We start from the raw sequence: 17,662 nt of genomic DNA on the forward strand, positions 1-17,662 counted from the left end.
CTGAATTAACAATGGTCAAGAGGTAAATCTAGATGTATCATTATGAAGATATAAGTTAACAATACTCACATACAATAGTATAACTCTACCTATAAGTCGAATGATTATCTCCGCCGATGACATATCGAATAACCAAGGTCACACATATAAATTAACACAAATGTTTTAAACACATGTGCACCAACACATTAAACATTTGGTAATGAACTTGGCATTTATAAATACTTCGTCTACGCTTAGGTTATGTCAAATTTTCTTTTTTTTAATACTGGCGTCACACGATATAGAACCTATTTCAGCAAATTTGCTTCCTAATTCAAATATTCACTTCACGCATTTCAGTCCGAATAAATTGTTACCATCGTCTCGCACCTGTATTCTACTGCCGTTTGTTACGTATAAACTTAGCGTTGTGACATTTAAACACGCCTAACCTCAATAACTAAAGAACATTTGGCTTTTTATCGTATTACGTAAATGACCGCTTATGATTACTGCAAACATTCGAAACTATTTACTAATAATAATAATAAAAACCCTGTATTCGCTGACCTTTTTAACTTACATGCTATTCTTATGAAATGGTTGTATTCTAAATCTAAATCACGTAGCAAAATAATAAATTTATTAGCAACCACTTTGGTCAGCTCTGTCGACGTAGGCCTCCCCCAATACGAAAACTTACATGGAACTGGACCCTACATATGGAGATACTTTGTTAGACCCCATTCTATATTATATATAGATATTTCCAGTTCAGTTCCATTTCAGTTCCCCAGAGGAACGGAAAAAGAAAAGGAGGAGGTCAAACTATTCACTACCTGTCCTTCGAATAAGAAAAGTAATGTTCAAAGATTAAATAAATTCCAATAGTAATATTAAAGATGACTAAGCCATGATTCAAAAAAAGCGACGCATATGGTGATTCAATGTCACTGCACGATTTTACGACTGTTGCAATAGAAACTTCGAAGGTTGAATACGAAAAGAGTACGTACATGAGTTTGCTGATCTCCGAGAATGCCAATTAAAGATGGGCTATTATTATTTTCTTCATCAGAATCCCGGGCATCCATCATTCCATCACTTTGCACAGCGCAATCAGTACCATTCTCACTTTTAATATCTCCATCGAGTTCATTCGCATCGTTGTTTATAGCTGTATTAACAGTGTCATTAACAGGAATTGTTGCAATTTTAGCATCAACTTCACGTTCAACTGGTTCATCTTCGGAGTCCTCAAAGTCACCGTCAGTAAAGGCTTCGCCGCTTTCATCGTCTGTATTTTCAGGAGTAGCCATCTCTGTTCTGTTACCCATGATAAGAGCACACACTGTCACACATTCCGTTAAGGCAATATTTACACTTTGTTTTCACATTCCCCCGTACAAACAATTACGCTGCAATCCCGCATGCGACTTGGAAAGGATGGGCGCAATTTGCAGACGATTTTCTTTTGCGCTGCGCCGAGGCCACGATAAAACATAAGTTTATTTGTTATCTAATCAACATTCCACTTTTATTACTATATCGATTCTCGATATAGCCATTGTTTGCGGTTTTCAGCGATAAACCCGACACAGAAACCGTGTATGTTATTGTGTCCATTAATTAAACGAGTAAATAAACGCAGGTTTCCTGGATTTTCTCAACGTCACAAACAATTTAAAAAACCACTTTAACGACGTAAAAAATATTTTTATTTTAAAGGTTCACACGTGTTGCGTCTACGGAGTTCGTCTACTGTCTGAATACGCGTCATGTCGTTAAACCGCGACTGTCACTTTCGTAATCACACCGTTACAATTATTTACTGTAGATTAAGGCTCGGTCCATAATAAAAATTACCATTCGTTACCCCTACCAGTTGGTGAGCCTTTTCCACAGGGAAATTTGCTCTGTTATAGAAAAATATATCGAGGTTTGCATTGACTACTATTACAAAAACATAATAAACGGGGCTTCAACACTAAGACAATAACAATATAACTCGTCTTTTTGTCACATATTTATATATAATTTATCGCGTTATGACGTCACTGTTACAGATAACCAAAATTTCCCCTATAATATTTTTATTTCGCACTTCATTCTTGTAAAATTTAATTTCCAAATATACAAACAGGTTAACAAGATATCAGAATTGAGTTGTTCACAATCGTAGTAAAAATAGAAGGCCCCTTTAATCAATTTTACAAATCTTAACTTGAAATATTAGGCAATTTAAATATTTAACTATAGTTAAAGTATTCAAAACTAAACCAAGTAGATCACGTTTAAAACTGTACATTATCATTTATTTAAATACCGAATAACATTAGTAACTCAATCATGCCGTGGAACGAAACAGGATTTCATTCGGCATGACGTCATATTGACAAGGTTTTTCACAGTCCACGCATAACGCAGACGTCCATTTGACCCATAGGTGATTCATTTGCACCCCAGGGACAGAGGTTACGAGAAGCGATGCCAACTTGGAAGTTTAACCCACATATAGGGGAAATCAAAATGTCCAGGGACATACGTTTCTGACATTCGACATGGTATACTACTTTACGCTGTCTCAACTTTTAATATAGAAGTTGGTCGGATATATACCTGCAGCTGAGTTTCAGCAGTCAAGGAAGAATACGAAATTCCACCCGTATCACCTTGACGTGACCTGCACACCTCTACATGTAGAACCAGCTTCCCACTGAAGTATTTCCGAACCAACTCAATTCGACTGAGGGTCCTTCAAGAAAAGAGCGTAAATGTTCTGCTGGCAACGTGCTTGCGAGCCTTCTGTTCTTCTTTCCTTAATTCGGGGAGACTCACTTGTTTTATCAATAAATAAATGGAATTATTTTAGTAATATTGTAAATCTAATTTAAATTGAAACTACCAAGTACTAGTAAATATTCAATCGTTAGTAAATAACATTAAAATGTATTACAATTGATATTGACATCAATCGAATTATAACCGCAAATTTGCTTCATTCATTCTTTTTTTATATACTTTGTACTAAGTATGCACAAAATTCCCCATTAAAATAAATGAACCAACAGGTGTGCTGAAAGTTCATACGCTAACACATAGATGGCGCTACTAGCATTATATTAATATGATTTTAAGTTAGCCCTACCTTTAATATGATGAAATCAGCAAAGAATTATTTTTGCTTGATCCAAATAAAGGTCCTGGTCCAGATCAAATTAGACCAGTTTTTCTTAAGCGTACATATCGGTCATTATGTGCCCCCTTACAGATTATTTTCAATAAGTGTATGTCCAGTGGCACATTCCCTGACTGCTGGAAATTATCTTACATAACGCCTATCTTTAAGGGTGGTGAAAGGAGCGATGTCGAAAATTACCGACCGATTTCAATACTCTCTGCAATCCCTAAAGTTCTGGAAAGATTAGTTCACCAACGCATTTATTCCAGTCTAAGGCATGTTATTATAGACCAACAGCACGGATTTGCAGCTGGTAAATCTACTCTCTCAAACCTCCTTGTTTTCAGTAATTATATTTTTAACGGTTTAGATAATAACCATCAGATAGACACAATCTACACAGACTTTCAGAAGGCATTTGATAAAGTTGACCATATGATGCTTTTACAAAAGCTGTCTTTTAATGGTATTAAGGGCAATCTTTTAAGATGGTTTACAGCATACCTACATAATCGTGTTCAATCGGTGGTTATAAATGGGTTTACTTCTTCTCAAATAGTAGTGACATCCGGCGTCCCCCAGGGCTCCATTCTTGGGCCGTTGCTCTTTTCCTTATATATTAATGACATATCCAAATGTTTCTTACACTGCAATTACTTGCTCTACGCAGACGATTTAAAGTTATACAGAAAGGTAGTTACACTTTCTGACGTGAAACTTATCCAGGAGGATCTCGATAGGCTTGATGACTACTGCCAAATAAACAAATTATTCTTGAAATATAGTAAGTGTCAGCATATCGTGTTTACAAGAAAAACACATAACACAATCACCGCCAACTTCACCCTTGGATACCATGCCCTCGAACGTGTGCGGTCTGTAAGGGATCTTGGTGTCCTTTTTGACTCCAAATTAACCCTAGATAAGCACATAGGCTTAATTATTAATAAAGCCTACCGCATGTTAGGTTTCATAACACGAGTCACCAGACCCTTCAAAGACAAAACCACATACATCCACCTTTATAGGACGCTCGTGCAATCCCAGTTGGAGTACGCCTGTCCAATCTGGAATCCGCATTACGCTATATATGTCGCACAACTGGAGGCTGTACAAAAGAAATTTTTACGCATTTTAAATTATCGGATGAATAGTGGTAGGGCTAATTACAAGGAACTTTTAAAAAGATATAAATTACCTTCTCTGAGTACTAGGCGTAATCTAATAGATTGTGTCACATTGTGTGTGAAATAAGTTGTTCAGATCTTCTTGAACTCATACCATTTAATGTTCCTGCCAGGTCTCTACGCTTACATAGAACTTTTAATTTTCAGACTCCCAGAACCAACATTGGATTCCGCGAGCCTCTTCACAGGATGTGTTCCTCCTTAGATTCAATCAAAAACATTGACCCTTTTTCGCACTCCACTACGGCTTTGTTTAAGAATAAAATAAAGCAACTCTTAATGTCTTAACTTTATATTACTATTATGTGTGTTGTTGTCATGTATTATTTTTTGTATCATATTATATAAGTGTAACCTGTTGTGGATGCATCCAGTGTGTTTGTATTTGTTTTATTTTTGACTTTGTTTTTTTTTTTAAGGATGTCTCTGTTTGGTTTCCCAATAAATAAATAAATAAATAAATAGAGATGTGTATAATTTTTTTTGTGAGACAGTATTTTGAGTGAAGGAATTTTTGTTGCTTAAAAAATTCGCCGAAACTGAATCCTATTTTGAGGCTAAATACCAATATGTAACGAAAAATTGTATGACCGCTACATTCGTTGTATTGCTCTTGTAGGCAAATATTAACTAAATTAAATTTAATTAAAAAAATCTTTATTACTCTACTAATATAATATGTATTATATATTATAATAGACTAATGCTACGCGCCATGAGTGTAGCCACAATTCCGGAATTGCAAAACAACGCGGTCTAATATGAAGATAGCTTCGCAATACTCCTGAGAGGTTGACTAATCAAAATCAGGTTAATGCATCTGTAACTTACTTTATCTATGTTGAATACGTCATTCATCAGAACTAATCTGAAAACAATGGGCGGGACAATTACGGGCCACTGTCACCTATAAACATCTTTATGTCTTAGTCGCGACAAACATTCCCGTATCTGTTTCAGCTCAGAAGAATCAGTCACCCACGTTTCTGGATTGCGCGGCTGCATGTTCACAACGAACAGAAATCCTCGAAACAGTGAGGTCGCTCTGTGAAGATGCGAAGTGCCCAGGTGACTTCTGTGCTTCTTGGAAGAAGCTAGGCTTTTAGTCGGTCAGGACAGTATGAGCAATGGACCTCATGAGCGTCTAAAAATACAGTGACTGAATCAAATCCACAATACAATTCATGAAGATGGGAAACCACAATCAAATATGACATTTTCAATGTTAATGTTTTCAAAATCGGTTCTATAATTCCAGAGACAATTCATAATAACCATTTTATAATATTATTTATTGACAGTTTCGTTGTTAGAAATACAGTATTAAATTAATTAAATAAAAAAGGAAAGAGCAATTGGTGGCTTAATCGCTTTAGTAAGGTCTCTTCCAGGCAACCACTACCTAGGCCGACCTACTGGTCCACCGACACTAGTGGTCTAGCCACTAGGATTGCTAAGGCAATTGGCGGAAGGCACAGGAAACTTTTTGGGTCCCTAGGAAGGTTTGTGTGACTATGAAAAATGGCGCCACTGAATTTTTCAATAATTAATTAGCAAGTATATAATGAATAAGATTGATAATACTTGAAGGAACTATAGTCATGTTGACTATACATAAAATTGTGACTGTAAACAGAAACTATACAAACAAGATTATATTATTAATTTTAGAGGAAATAACAAGCCAAGGCTGCCTCTATCACGTTGTCCGCAAACAAGGATATCAAAGTTACATTATTGATAACTATTTGGTTAAATTTTGAAAGTATTGAACTCTTTATTCAAGACGGCCAGTAGGCTCATTTGATATTAAGTTAAGTGCTACATGGACACTCAACGTTAGAGGAATCGCGAGTGTGTTGCCAGCCTTTTCAGAATAGGTACGCTAATTCTTAAATTCTTCAGTGGGCAGTTAGTTTCACATAGTGGTGCGTGACAAAAACTGCTTGAAAAACGCTTCGCTGTGTCCGGAATCCGAACCACTCCTCTGAACTCGCAAATGCACGTGAACTACGTTTTAACTGCTACTAACTAATGCTTTATTTTTAAATATAAAGCCTTTGAGTAAAAGGATGAGATTCTCACTTCCGTACTTAAAAATGTATCGTTTTTTGACAAACGATTTCGCGCTCTCATATCCCCGATTCTTCCCATAGATAATAATAATAAAGCTTTAATATTCCGAAACTCTGTTATCTCGGTATATGTCGGAGTTCGGTGTGCCTCTTGGCAAAAGAAATAACCCTCTCCACTGGTTTCTATCCTCTTATGAATAGCGACTCTACTCCAGTTGAAGTCAAGATAGTGATTCTTAGTCTTATTGAGCGACTGTTTTCATATGTTTTTCCCATATGAAAAAACACATTCGAAGGTACCATAATTGGTATACAACTAGCTCTTCAAAAAACACTTCGTTCGTTTTAGTCAATTAACAATATACTATTAGAAACAGTTAGGGCCTAACTGTTACGCAATACACACTTATAAAGTGGAGTAAATTGGTTTAGTACATTTATATACAATTACAGTCATGCACGCCAAGTTCAAGGTCGAAATTATAATGTTTTAAATCACATTGCAGTTGCATGTAGGTACGTATATTAATTTAAGAAACACTACCGGAAAAAACTTGAAAATTTAGACTTTTTAAACTTCTATATAACGCAAATAAAATAATTTTATTTACATTATTTTCAAACTTTTTTTTTAAATATAGGGCTGCCTGGAAGAGATCGTTTGTTAGGTCGCCCGTTACATCCCTTGTTATTTATATGTATTGTGTTATTTGTGTTTCTCACTAGCAACGAAGTGTGAATAAATAAATAAATATAATATATAGTGGGCGACCTGTCGCCCACTAATCAGTGATCACAGGTCATGGCACCCATTTTTAGTGCATTGCCGGCATTTGAGGAGAATACTCTCTTACTTTGATTAGTTGGTTGTTTGTTTAATTTTTCTAAGTAGCTTAGTCGTAAGCGCTACATTTTAAGTCTAGGGCTCAGATTTGTGTATTTGTTTCGTTTCGTTTTTCGCAAAATATTTTTGTTTTTTTTTAGTTTTTCTCTTACTAGGGTTGCGTGTAATAAATAAAATATATTTTTGAGCCTGACACACGCCGTCGATTTTCGTGTCTTAGTCGTGCCGGTTGCCACATGTTGTTTCATACGAGCGAGTGTTAATAATAATATCTAATATAGAAAGAAAATTCCATTTGTGTCCAACCGTGATTCGAACGCACGACCTAATCGTTGAGAGACGCACCCTTATACCACTAGGCGAGCACAATACAATAAGGCTTTAATAAATTATACGTTACCTTTTACAAACGGTAGTCCAACTAACAACTTGTACACACAAAGCACAACTGTCGAGAAACCGAACAAAAACACAAATCTGCAGTGGACAGAAGAAACGAGATAACAAGCGAACAAAAAGGCTAAATCGGCCGATTAACTGTCCGGGTACAGCCAACGGGATCGAGAACGCGTACGTAAATACCGTGACATTTTGTGCGTGCGCGCAACGCAATGCGCACGTGGGATACGCTTTCTTAGCTGCGACGCGTGGGCGTAATTCCTCCTATTATTTTATTATACGTAATGGTGAAACGCAGCCGGATGTTACATTAAGTATGCAATTTAATAAATAATTAACAGTCATAACGTACTTATTACCCTTAACATATACAAGTTCAATTTCTTAAGAATATTATGTTTAAAAATTAAAAAAAAAAAATTTTTTCATGGGAACCTTAATATATACGAACGATATACAAGTCACCATCAGGCGTCTTAATTTTAGTCTTCTAGGCTCATTCTGATATGTATCTTTAATGCCTTTAACAATCCGTTAAATTCAAATTTCGTGATTTTTTTTTAGTTTCTTGTAAGTTCTTTTTTACTAGTAATTATTTATTTTGTTTGATCTCTTTGTGTATGTCATGTTTGCCTATAAGTGCTTGTCACATTAAAAATAGTATTTTGTGTTTTTTAGCGATGAACAGCCGACCGTTGGTAAACTTTTTATCAATAAAAAAATAAAAAGAAAAATGCGCTAATATTACGAATTTTAGACGGTAATTGATTAAATAATTTCACACACTCATGCGTAATAGACTTCTTCAAATAATTTGTACCCAGCTTCATCAAGATCTCGCTCGACGAGTTTTGCGTGTATTTGATGTTTTTTAAATACAAAATAAGCTACTACTATTTTTTTTTTAAATTAAGAAACAGCTGGTATAGACATTGTAGCTTTATCGTCATAATTTCGGTTTCCTGCTAGATTTTATTAGTGTACTAAAATTTTTATAAAAATAGTAATTAAAAAATTCGGTTTTAGTTTTGTATATTGATGTTCATATATATTTGTACTTATGTTTTCTGTTTAATATATCTATACGTTCTGGCTTTGTATATGTCTTAGTTGTGTCTTCTAATATGTATGTTAGCTGTAACAGTGCTAATAAATAAATTAATAAAAAATATATAGTCACTCGAGTGTAGCTACGGAAGCCAGTAATAATGCCTGTCTGCTATATACATATTACATACATATCAACGTAAGTATGAATATTGACTTCTGAAGCCCTATCGTCTTCATTAATCCTCAAAAGGTTAAGTTAAAGTCAGGACTTAATCGTTACAATATTGTTCACCAAAATTTCACACGGCTTCGGTCAACGCTTGTCTACGATAGTTTTTTTTATAAACCCGCGGGCAAACCGTCAGGGGGCTCATCTGATGTACGTGATACCGCCGCCCATGGACATTTAGATTTGTATTCTTAGGATAGGGGCAAAAGAGCTTACAGAACGCCTAAAAAGGGGGCATCGCAGCCCATTGTTATTCATTTTAGTGGGTGTGTTGCCGGCCTTTGAGGAAGTACTATGTACTTTTTTTTCTAACAATTGGAGGTCGTTTCCCACTTGAAAAACCCCCACCGACTGAACAGTTCGCTAGCTCGCAAAAGTAAATGTCTTTTGAAGTAGACCGTAGAAGACTTCCAGCTATAAAGGTGATGTGGGTGATATATTGAGTCAATAAAGCTCGTGTATAACGAGGCATGAGGGATCAACCCAAACAACTCTCCAGAACACTCTCCATAGTACATTTTGCACACCCCTAGAGACGCAGTGTCTGCGTACAGAAAGAGAATCATGCCAATACATTGGAGATTGAATTCGACAGCGCCAACGCTGAATTTGGTCGAAAGAAAGAAGCTGGTAGTCGGGAGCACCGGCTCTATTTGAACTACTACACTACTAATATAAGTTTCAAGTATTTCAATAATTAATTTTAAGTCATTAAGACACTAAAAGGGGAATTATATTACGAAATTAATAGCGTGAAATTAATTTCGTGTCATTAGTTTTACCAGGTTTCACGTGCAATTTAATTATTTCGTAATGCATGCATTAATTTCATGAATGCAAATGAGTTTCGTGCCCTGCGCGATTTTTTGTTGAAATTATTTTTCATGCAGCTATATCTCTCGACCTACGGCCTCTGTCTTCTATGCCGATGAGTAGGGATGCCTACAGGTTCAAATTTAATGACGTGGAATAAGTGATACCTTAATGATGTTATGTTCCAAAATAAACGTATTTTATTATTTTTATTATATGGTAATGTATAGTTAAAAGTAATGTTGGAGCTGATTTAACTTCTGTTCGATAGATGGCGCTATACAATACCTATTCTGGTGGAACCTAGCCTTATAATCAAGAGATTATTTGCAAAGACTTCCTTCCGCGTTTACCGCTCACTATGACGTCATGATCATTATGGACACGCGGCCGTAACTTGATGCAATTTTGGTATCATTACACAACGGCTAACGTTTTAAAACGTAAATATTATGCGGTAATTACGTAAATATTGAAGATATAGCGTTTAACAAATAAAATGCCGAGCTTAATATAAATGTTCTAAACTAACACAAAATATGTATGATACAGTCAAAAGATGTTCAATGTATGATGGGCGCCACTACCTGGTATGATTCTATGATGCTACTTTCCCAGTGATTTCGTAAATAATAGTAAAACTATTTTTCACTATTCAAGTTTAAAACAACTCATGGTAATTATTTCAAAAATTTTATACATAAATACATATACACATTTAAGAGAGCCTTGTACACAATTGGTATCGCTAATAAAAAACTTGGATGACTCAAGACATCACAATGGTCGCATACCATTACAATTACGCAATTGGAGATAGTAGATTTTAAACTCACCAATTTAGGTCTAACATGGCAGACCACAGACCGAGCGGAATCTTCATCGCTGCTCTCCAGACAATCTGACAAAGACGGGGACCGTCTTGATGGCCACGGTTTAGGTTGCTTCTCTAAACATGGTGATGTGGTCAACAGAGGTTGCAACCAAGGGCCCTGACCCCTCCACCAGGACACCAGCACAGGGGCTACGCCCACGACCATCGCCAGACCAAGCTTAACCATCATAACCAAGGGTTTTATCACATAATTCAATAAACCTTTTCAATCTTCACTCCGCCAATGTCTTTCCAAACGCATAAGCAACACATGGACACTTCACAACTAAATTCAATCTGCGTGACACGTCAAGCGCGTCCATAAATATAAAAAATACTATTTTAAACCGTCACAACACTTAGGGTTAACGTGACAGAGACACGTGCTTAAGTGGATTTACGAGTCGATATTATGCGAGGAATCCAGAGAAATTCTGAGAGAATGCGACAAACTGGGGAGGTCCAGTCAAGTACATATGTAATCCGATTAAACGGCGTTTATGCTAACGTTAAACACTTCTCTGCGAAACTAAGGAAGTTCACTCGCGTAATAACACAATTATTGGGGAAAGCGTATGGGACGTTCTCTCACGATTGCAGACGAGCGAATGGCGGTCGTTGACGCTGCCCCCCGACACTGGAGGCCCCTCCAGCCGCCCGCCCTGGCCACCCCTAACTGACCTGGCCGAATGCACATGCAAGTGTAATTGGGCGATTATTTTTGACTCTAGATGAGAGATGTCGCAATCTAGGTCAATGTGTACAATGTAAACGGAGCGTATTAATCTCCGTACAATACGAATAAATAAATAATCAATTACATACAAGAAACTACTAATATGATTCTGCAAATAATAATCAATCTTGCCAATTCACTATCAAAACCTTAGTGATTTAATGAACTAATCCTTTGTAATTAAATATTTAATTAAAATGAATATGTGTACGCTTTTAGACTTGAAATCCCGTTTCGAAATGTTTTTCTTCTTTAATTTCTTTTTAAAAGTATCGCCGATTGCATATTTGGAACGTTGACCACAATAAATGGATCTTGCCGAGCCGGTTAAGATTTCTCTTTCGCATTTGCGAAAATGCTACCGCAACCGTCCGGTTCCAATAACGATTATACGATTCATTAAGAAAATAATAGAGATATCAACCTAAACAACTTTCTGAGTTATTTTCTATTAGGTAATATTAATAATAATAATAAATAAACTCCGCTTAGAAAATCAAAGGATGTAGAAAAAAATCTCAAAATGAGTTTCTTATATTACTGAAAAAACCAATTCAAATGTTTTGTAGTTAGTTTTAGTTTTTGTAATTTTAATGTTTTGTTTATTTTTTGTATAATTTCGTCGTGTAAGTCATCTGGGCCTATAAGTGTATTGTCACATTAAAAATTTAATTTTTTATTTATTTATTTATATAGATCCTAAAACAATGTGTATGCCTAAAAACAAGAAAATATTACATCACAAATCTAATTATGTAATATATTAAATGAAGTTAATTAAATTAGATAGCTTGGAATCTCCACAATAGGGTTGCCTAGAAGAAATCGCTTGTAAGCGATAAGGCCGCCCGTTTCCTTATAATTTTTGTAACCTGTTTTTTTTTTATTTTTGTTATGTGTATGTTTTTGAATAAGGTAATAATGTATAAATATATATCTCTTCAAAAAAGATAGGGTTCAAGAGGCAAGTAGATTCAAAGTCTACTATAGTTCACAGCCTAACCCTTCTTAAGTTGGTACAAGAGCAAAATGCAGCATTTCACATTACTCTGTATAGTTGCATCAGCCTGTGGGGGTGCCGGGTGGTCCAGGAGTGGGAGGCAGACGGATCGATGCCGAGTTAGTACTTACGTCACCAGCCTGCCTGGGTCTCTGTATTCACATGTGTATATTGAATTATCTATTCATTATAGCTATATTATTCTTATAGCTTCAGACATAAAAACTTTCATCTATTTAGTGTGTATCTAAGGTTTCAGCAAAATTATGTGTTTGATTAGTCTAATACAAAATATAGGTTATATAACGGCGCCTACTAGAAACTTAATAGGTTTAGATACGTATATATGAACTATCGATAGATTAAATATTTCCCGGTCCCTTCAAAATACTATACTCAAACTCAAAATATCTTTATTCTTATAGGTAAACAAGTACACTTATAAAGGTAAAAAAAGAAGTTATTTTTGATTACAAATTTACATTGTAAGCAAATCAATCCCGAGGATTAGGATCATTTAATTATTCGTCAAATTTATAAAAACAAAAATTATCTATACTATGTACTCTATATAAAATTAAATCAATGTTAATTGGTACCCTCGGTAATTCACATGCCTCCAAAAAGCGATAATTTGAAGTCCGGCCTATACTCTATAATTTGTGTCATCGCGTACAGACCTGTCAATTGCTTGTTTTTTTTTTGGTCTATGATAGACTGAAGTCTTTTTGAAAGTTCTCGTTAGCGGCAAATTACCGACTTTATCGAAAAACAAATTGTGAATAATTGTATTAAATTGTTAATAATAATAAATCAAATTGATGAAACCTTTTTTACTTCAGTCCTCCCTTAAAAGCTTGTTATTTCGATCTCTTGATAATTTGAAATTTATATCTGGTCCCTTGAGTTACATTATTGACATTCAACTGAGTAAAACAATAAAAACGGTTAAAATGTCAAGTAATGGAATTTAACTTTTTCTTGAAATATTGAATCAGACGATCTGAGGGCATTGACTTCCGGAAAGCAAAACTAGGACACAAGATCGATCCAGGCTGTCGCGCCTGGATCGATCCTGTGTGTTAAAAAAAGTAAGATTTATTGAATCAGACGATCTGAGGGCATTGACTTCCGGAAAGAAAGACTAGGACACAAAATGGTTTTAGAATTTAGAAAAAAATAGAGATTTATTTAAAGCACCAAGAAAATCTAAGCAAAATGTAGAACAAAAATCATATTTTATTAGCTCGGTGCGCCTGTAATCTTTTTATATCGTTTACCCTTGTCTTTTTGTTCGGTGTGACGATGGTTCAGAGGAGCATACAAAAATAGATCTAGATTTATCGCTATCGACAGCAATTGATAAAAAATGTGCAAGGAAAATGCTTTAATTGTTCAAAAATTAATTGATATATATTTTTTTAAATATTAAAACATGAACACTTACGTTCCGCTATTTATAAAACGACTATAAGTTTAACATTGTTAGAATAAGCAACAGTAAATCATTGAAAAAACCTAATATAGGGATTATATGTGAGCTGGAGATTTTGAAACAGATATATAAATATGAAAATGCCTCAATTTTGTATTGAAATTATTACGTCCACAATTTCTAATATTTTTCAAATAGTCCCTGTGCGTATAATAAGCCGCTTGTAGCCGACTGAAATAACCAAAAGAATCGTCACAGGCAATTCTTTTCATCAAGGCAGGACAATATTAATATGACCACATTTTCCTTAACTACAAAAACGTACGAGTATAAATGCCTTTGGACCGACACACTAGCCAAAAGTTTAAAGAAATATGCTATGACATTACTTGGAAACTACAATTAAAATTATAATAATAATACATTTAAAATAAAATATTTTGTTATATTTAATAATCGAATCCGAAAATAGCAACCATCAGTTGTTAACCCATCGAGCGCATTAAATAATAAAAGCAAGGTGCTAACAAGCAAATCCTTTATTACCAAATACTTGAATACCACTCGAAAGATAATTACAGACACGAGATGAGTGATTGAGAGAATCTCGATCTTTTCTTGTACCCACTTGTTGATTGATTGAAACCTTTTTGTAATTGCCGTTGAAGCCCTAACAAAATAGTTGCTGATGGGTCAGTATACTGTATTAATGAAAAATATTATTACGTTTTTACAATTCTACGTACATTAATTAAAAGTATTTATTTTAGTAAGAATTTAATTTATTAGCGACCAAACCCAATAACCTATCTCAACCCATTTGACCATCTGATATCTTAATCCAAAATCGACGGATTGTAATAGCCATCTGTCGATACAAGCTATCCATGGTATGTGGACCTTTGTATGAAAATGACAGTTCAACTGTGCCAATATCCTATCTTAAGATTTTAACTTTCACCAGTTATTAAAATAATTAAAAAGCTATTTGATATGTCATAGACTATTAATGGGGTATTTTAGGTGAGGTATTTTCATATTATTTGTACCGTTTTATTTACGTTATTTGGTTTATATTGATTATAAAATATGTGTAAAGAGCGAAGAGATAGCATTCTATCCATCGCCAAAAAACAGATTTTCTTCGTAGGGCTTGGTTATTGGGATGCAGATCGATCGACTGTCACGGTCTGATCTCAGATTGTTTTTTTTTTTTTATAGAACAGGGGGCAAACGGGCAGGAGGCTCACCTGATGTTAAGTGATACCGCCGCCCATGGACACTCTCAATGCCAGAGGGCTCGCGAGTGCGTTGCCGGCCTTTTAAGAATTGGTACGCTCTTTTCTTGAAGGACCCTAAGTCGAATTGGTTCGGAAATACTTCAGTTGGCAGCTGGTTACACAGAGTGGTGGTGCGCGGCAAAAACTGCCTGGAAAAACGCGCAGTTGTGGAACGGCGGACGTCGAGGTGATACGGGTGGAATTTCGTATTCTGCCTCGACGTCCGATGATGAAACTCAGCTGCAGGTATTAATCCGAACAACTCCTCGAGTCCCCGAAGGGAGTTGGGCCAATCTCTCGCCAAATCTGGCAATGTGCTCTGACTTTGCTTTAGTGATTTCCCGTTTGAAGGACCTGGAGGCTGAGTTATATGCTTTTTTGAGTTCGCTGGTATTAGCATCACGAGATTTCGCCGCTTCTGCCCATGCCTTTAAGCATTCTCGCTTTCGACGCGAGGCTGCCTTGCAAGAACGCTTAAACCAGGGCTGAGACTTGCCACCGATCGGCACCGCAGAAAAAGGAATAAAGAGTTCCATTCCCTGCAGAACCACTTTGGCGACAGAGGCAGCGACGGAATCTGGAGCTTCAGACGAAAAGCAAATAGGCCCCCAAGGGTAGGACGCAAAGAAAGACCGCATCCCGTCCCAATCTGCTGACTTGTAGTGCCAAATACGGCGAAAACCCAAAAAGCGCGACCGCGAAGGGCGCGTAGATGGCACAGTACTCCGGACCACACAATGATCCGATGAACCCAATGGCGGGTCAACGGAGACTTGATAGTTCTCCGGATGCGAAGTCAGCAGAAGGTCCAAAAAAGAGGGTTTATGACCGTCCACATCTGGTATTCGCGTAATCGCAGGGATCATTTGTGTCAGGTCGTAGGCTAAAGCAAAGTCGTGAAAGGATCTTCCCGCGTGATCGGTGGTTTCAGAGCCGAGCCAATCGGCATGGTGGGCGTTAAAATCGCCAAGTATCACGATTTCGGCGGTAGGAACCCTTTCAAGCAGGGAATCTGTAGCCATTTGGATGTGCTCGATGAGTCGGTCAGTTTCGTCATTTCCGCTATGGGACCTATACAGGCATGCAAAGAATCGCGGATGGTCATCGCAGTCTATGCGGAGCCAGAGGTTAGATAGGTCCCTTCCTTCAAGCGTCCCAAGGCGATGAGAACAAATATCCTCTCTGACGTACACGCAAACTCCCGCCCGCGGCACAAATGAATGTTCCAATTTGTACCCCGGGTAGGAGAGGTAAGAAGTATCAGCCGGGGAGGATATCTGAGTCTCAGTGAGGAAGAATAAGGCCGGCTTCGCAGATTCAAGGTGAAAGTGAACCGCGCTTAGGTTTGAGTTGAGCCCCCTAACATTGGTAAAGTCCACTGTGAGCGTGGAAGGGGTTGCCTTCGGCGAATTCTTCCGTTTGCCCCGAGATCGAAACCTAAAACTAGAACTGGATGTTTTGTTTAGAGCGCAGTTTTTGCCCACCCCAGAATACGAAGGGCAGCCTGTGCATCCACCACCGGATACTGATTGTTCCGATGATGGACGCCCAGAGGGGGATTCTCCACGTGTGGTACCCCCCTGGGGTTATCTTTCTTTAAACTGCACCGTCATACTCTGGGTAAGGGGGGGGGGGATGGGCTCCGGGAGTCTCACTCACCGAACGAAACGCGAGTACAATAAGATAAACCTATTGCATCACTTCACGCCGGTTTTCTGTGAGACAGTGGTACTGCCCCGGTCGTGCCTGCCCATTTGGCTGAAGCCCGAAAGCAACAGCATGGCACTCCCACTAGGACAGCATGGCACTCCCACTAGGGTTTTCAATCTGATATTGTGGATAAATTATTAGGTTCGGGCGTAAGACAACAGTGTTGGCCTAGTAGCTTAAGTATGCGACTCTCATCCCTGAGGTCGTTGGTTCGATCCCCGGCTGTGCACCAATGGACTTTCTTTCTATGTAAGTTTTAACATTAGCTCGAACTGTGAAGGAAAACATCGTGAGGAAACCGGCTTGCCTTAGATCCAAAAAGCGGCGTGTGACGGGCAGAGGTTGATTTCCTTTTTTTTTTTTTTTTTTTTTTTAAATTGAGGGGAATGCAGTTCTGCACAGAGTGTGGGACTTGCTCTTAAAGCCCTACCCACTAAACCCCTCCCACCAATCACGTCACTGTTGGGGTAACTTGGGCTCGCGTTAGCATTCTACCAAGAGACCCCGTGACTGGCTGCTGCAGCAACCATCTTACAGTAGGGTTGCAATTTCTTGCACCTAACACGTGATTCGCCGCCATGTTCTCGCTTGCACATATAACACAATGTGGTGCTTCGTCACATCTGACAGATTTGTGTCCCGCTTTTCCGCACCTATAGCACACATTGCTACGGTCCTCCGTGGATGTGCATGACGCCCGTGTGTGTCCTAATTCCAAACATTTATAACAGCGCAATGGGGGTAATTTTAGAAGAACTACCTCCACCAAACTCCATCCTATTATGCACTCTCCTTCCAGAATTATTTTTGCTATTGCAACTGGGCAATGAACAAGCACACTTCTTATTCTGTATCGCCTTTCAATGT

General features: G+C 37.3%; 1 protein-coding gene across 4 annotated transcripts in view; it reads right to left on the reverse strand.

Moving 5' to 3' along the window:
• The window catches only part of LOC111000203 (leucine-rich repeat flightless-interacting protein 2), a 35,226-nt gene that overhangs the window by 13,515 nt on the left and 4,049 nt on the right, over positions 1-17,662 (reverse strand). Inside the window, exon 1 of one of the 4 annotated variants that reach the window (XM_045629135.1) lies at positions 10,597-11,152. The exons of 2 other annotated variants lie outside the window; for them this stretch is intronic. In XM_045629135.1, the coding sequence (XP_045485091.1) occupies positions 10,597-10,824 (228 nt within the window). In that variant the 5' untranslated portion in view covers positions 10,825-11,152. Of the gene's footprint in view, positions 1-998; positions 1,901-10,596; positions 11,153-17,662 lie in introns of those variants that run through there. One more of the 4 variants, XM_045629133.1, reaches the window with a different exon arrangement.

Source organism: Pieris rapae, chromosome 8, assembly GCF_905147795.1.
Source record: "Pieris rapae chromosome 8, ilPieRapa1.1, whole genome shotgun sequence".
Taxonomy (NCBI): Eukaryota; Metazoa; Arthropoda; class Insecta; order Lepidoptera; family Pieridae; genus Pieris; species Pieris rapae.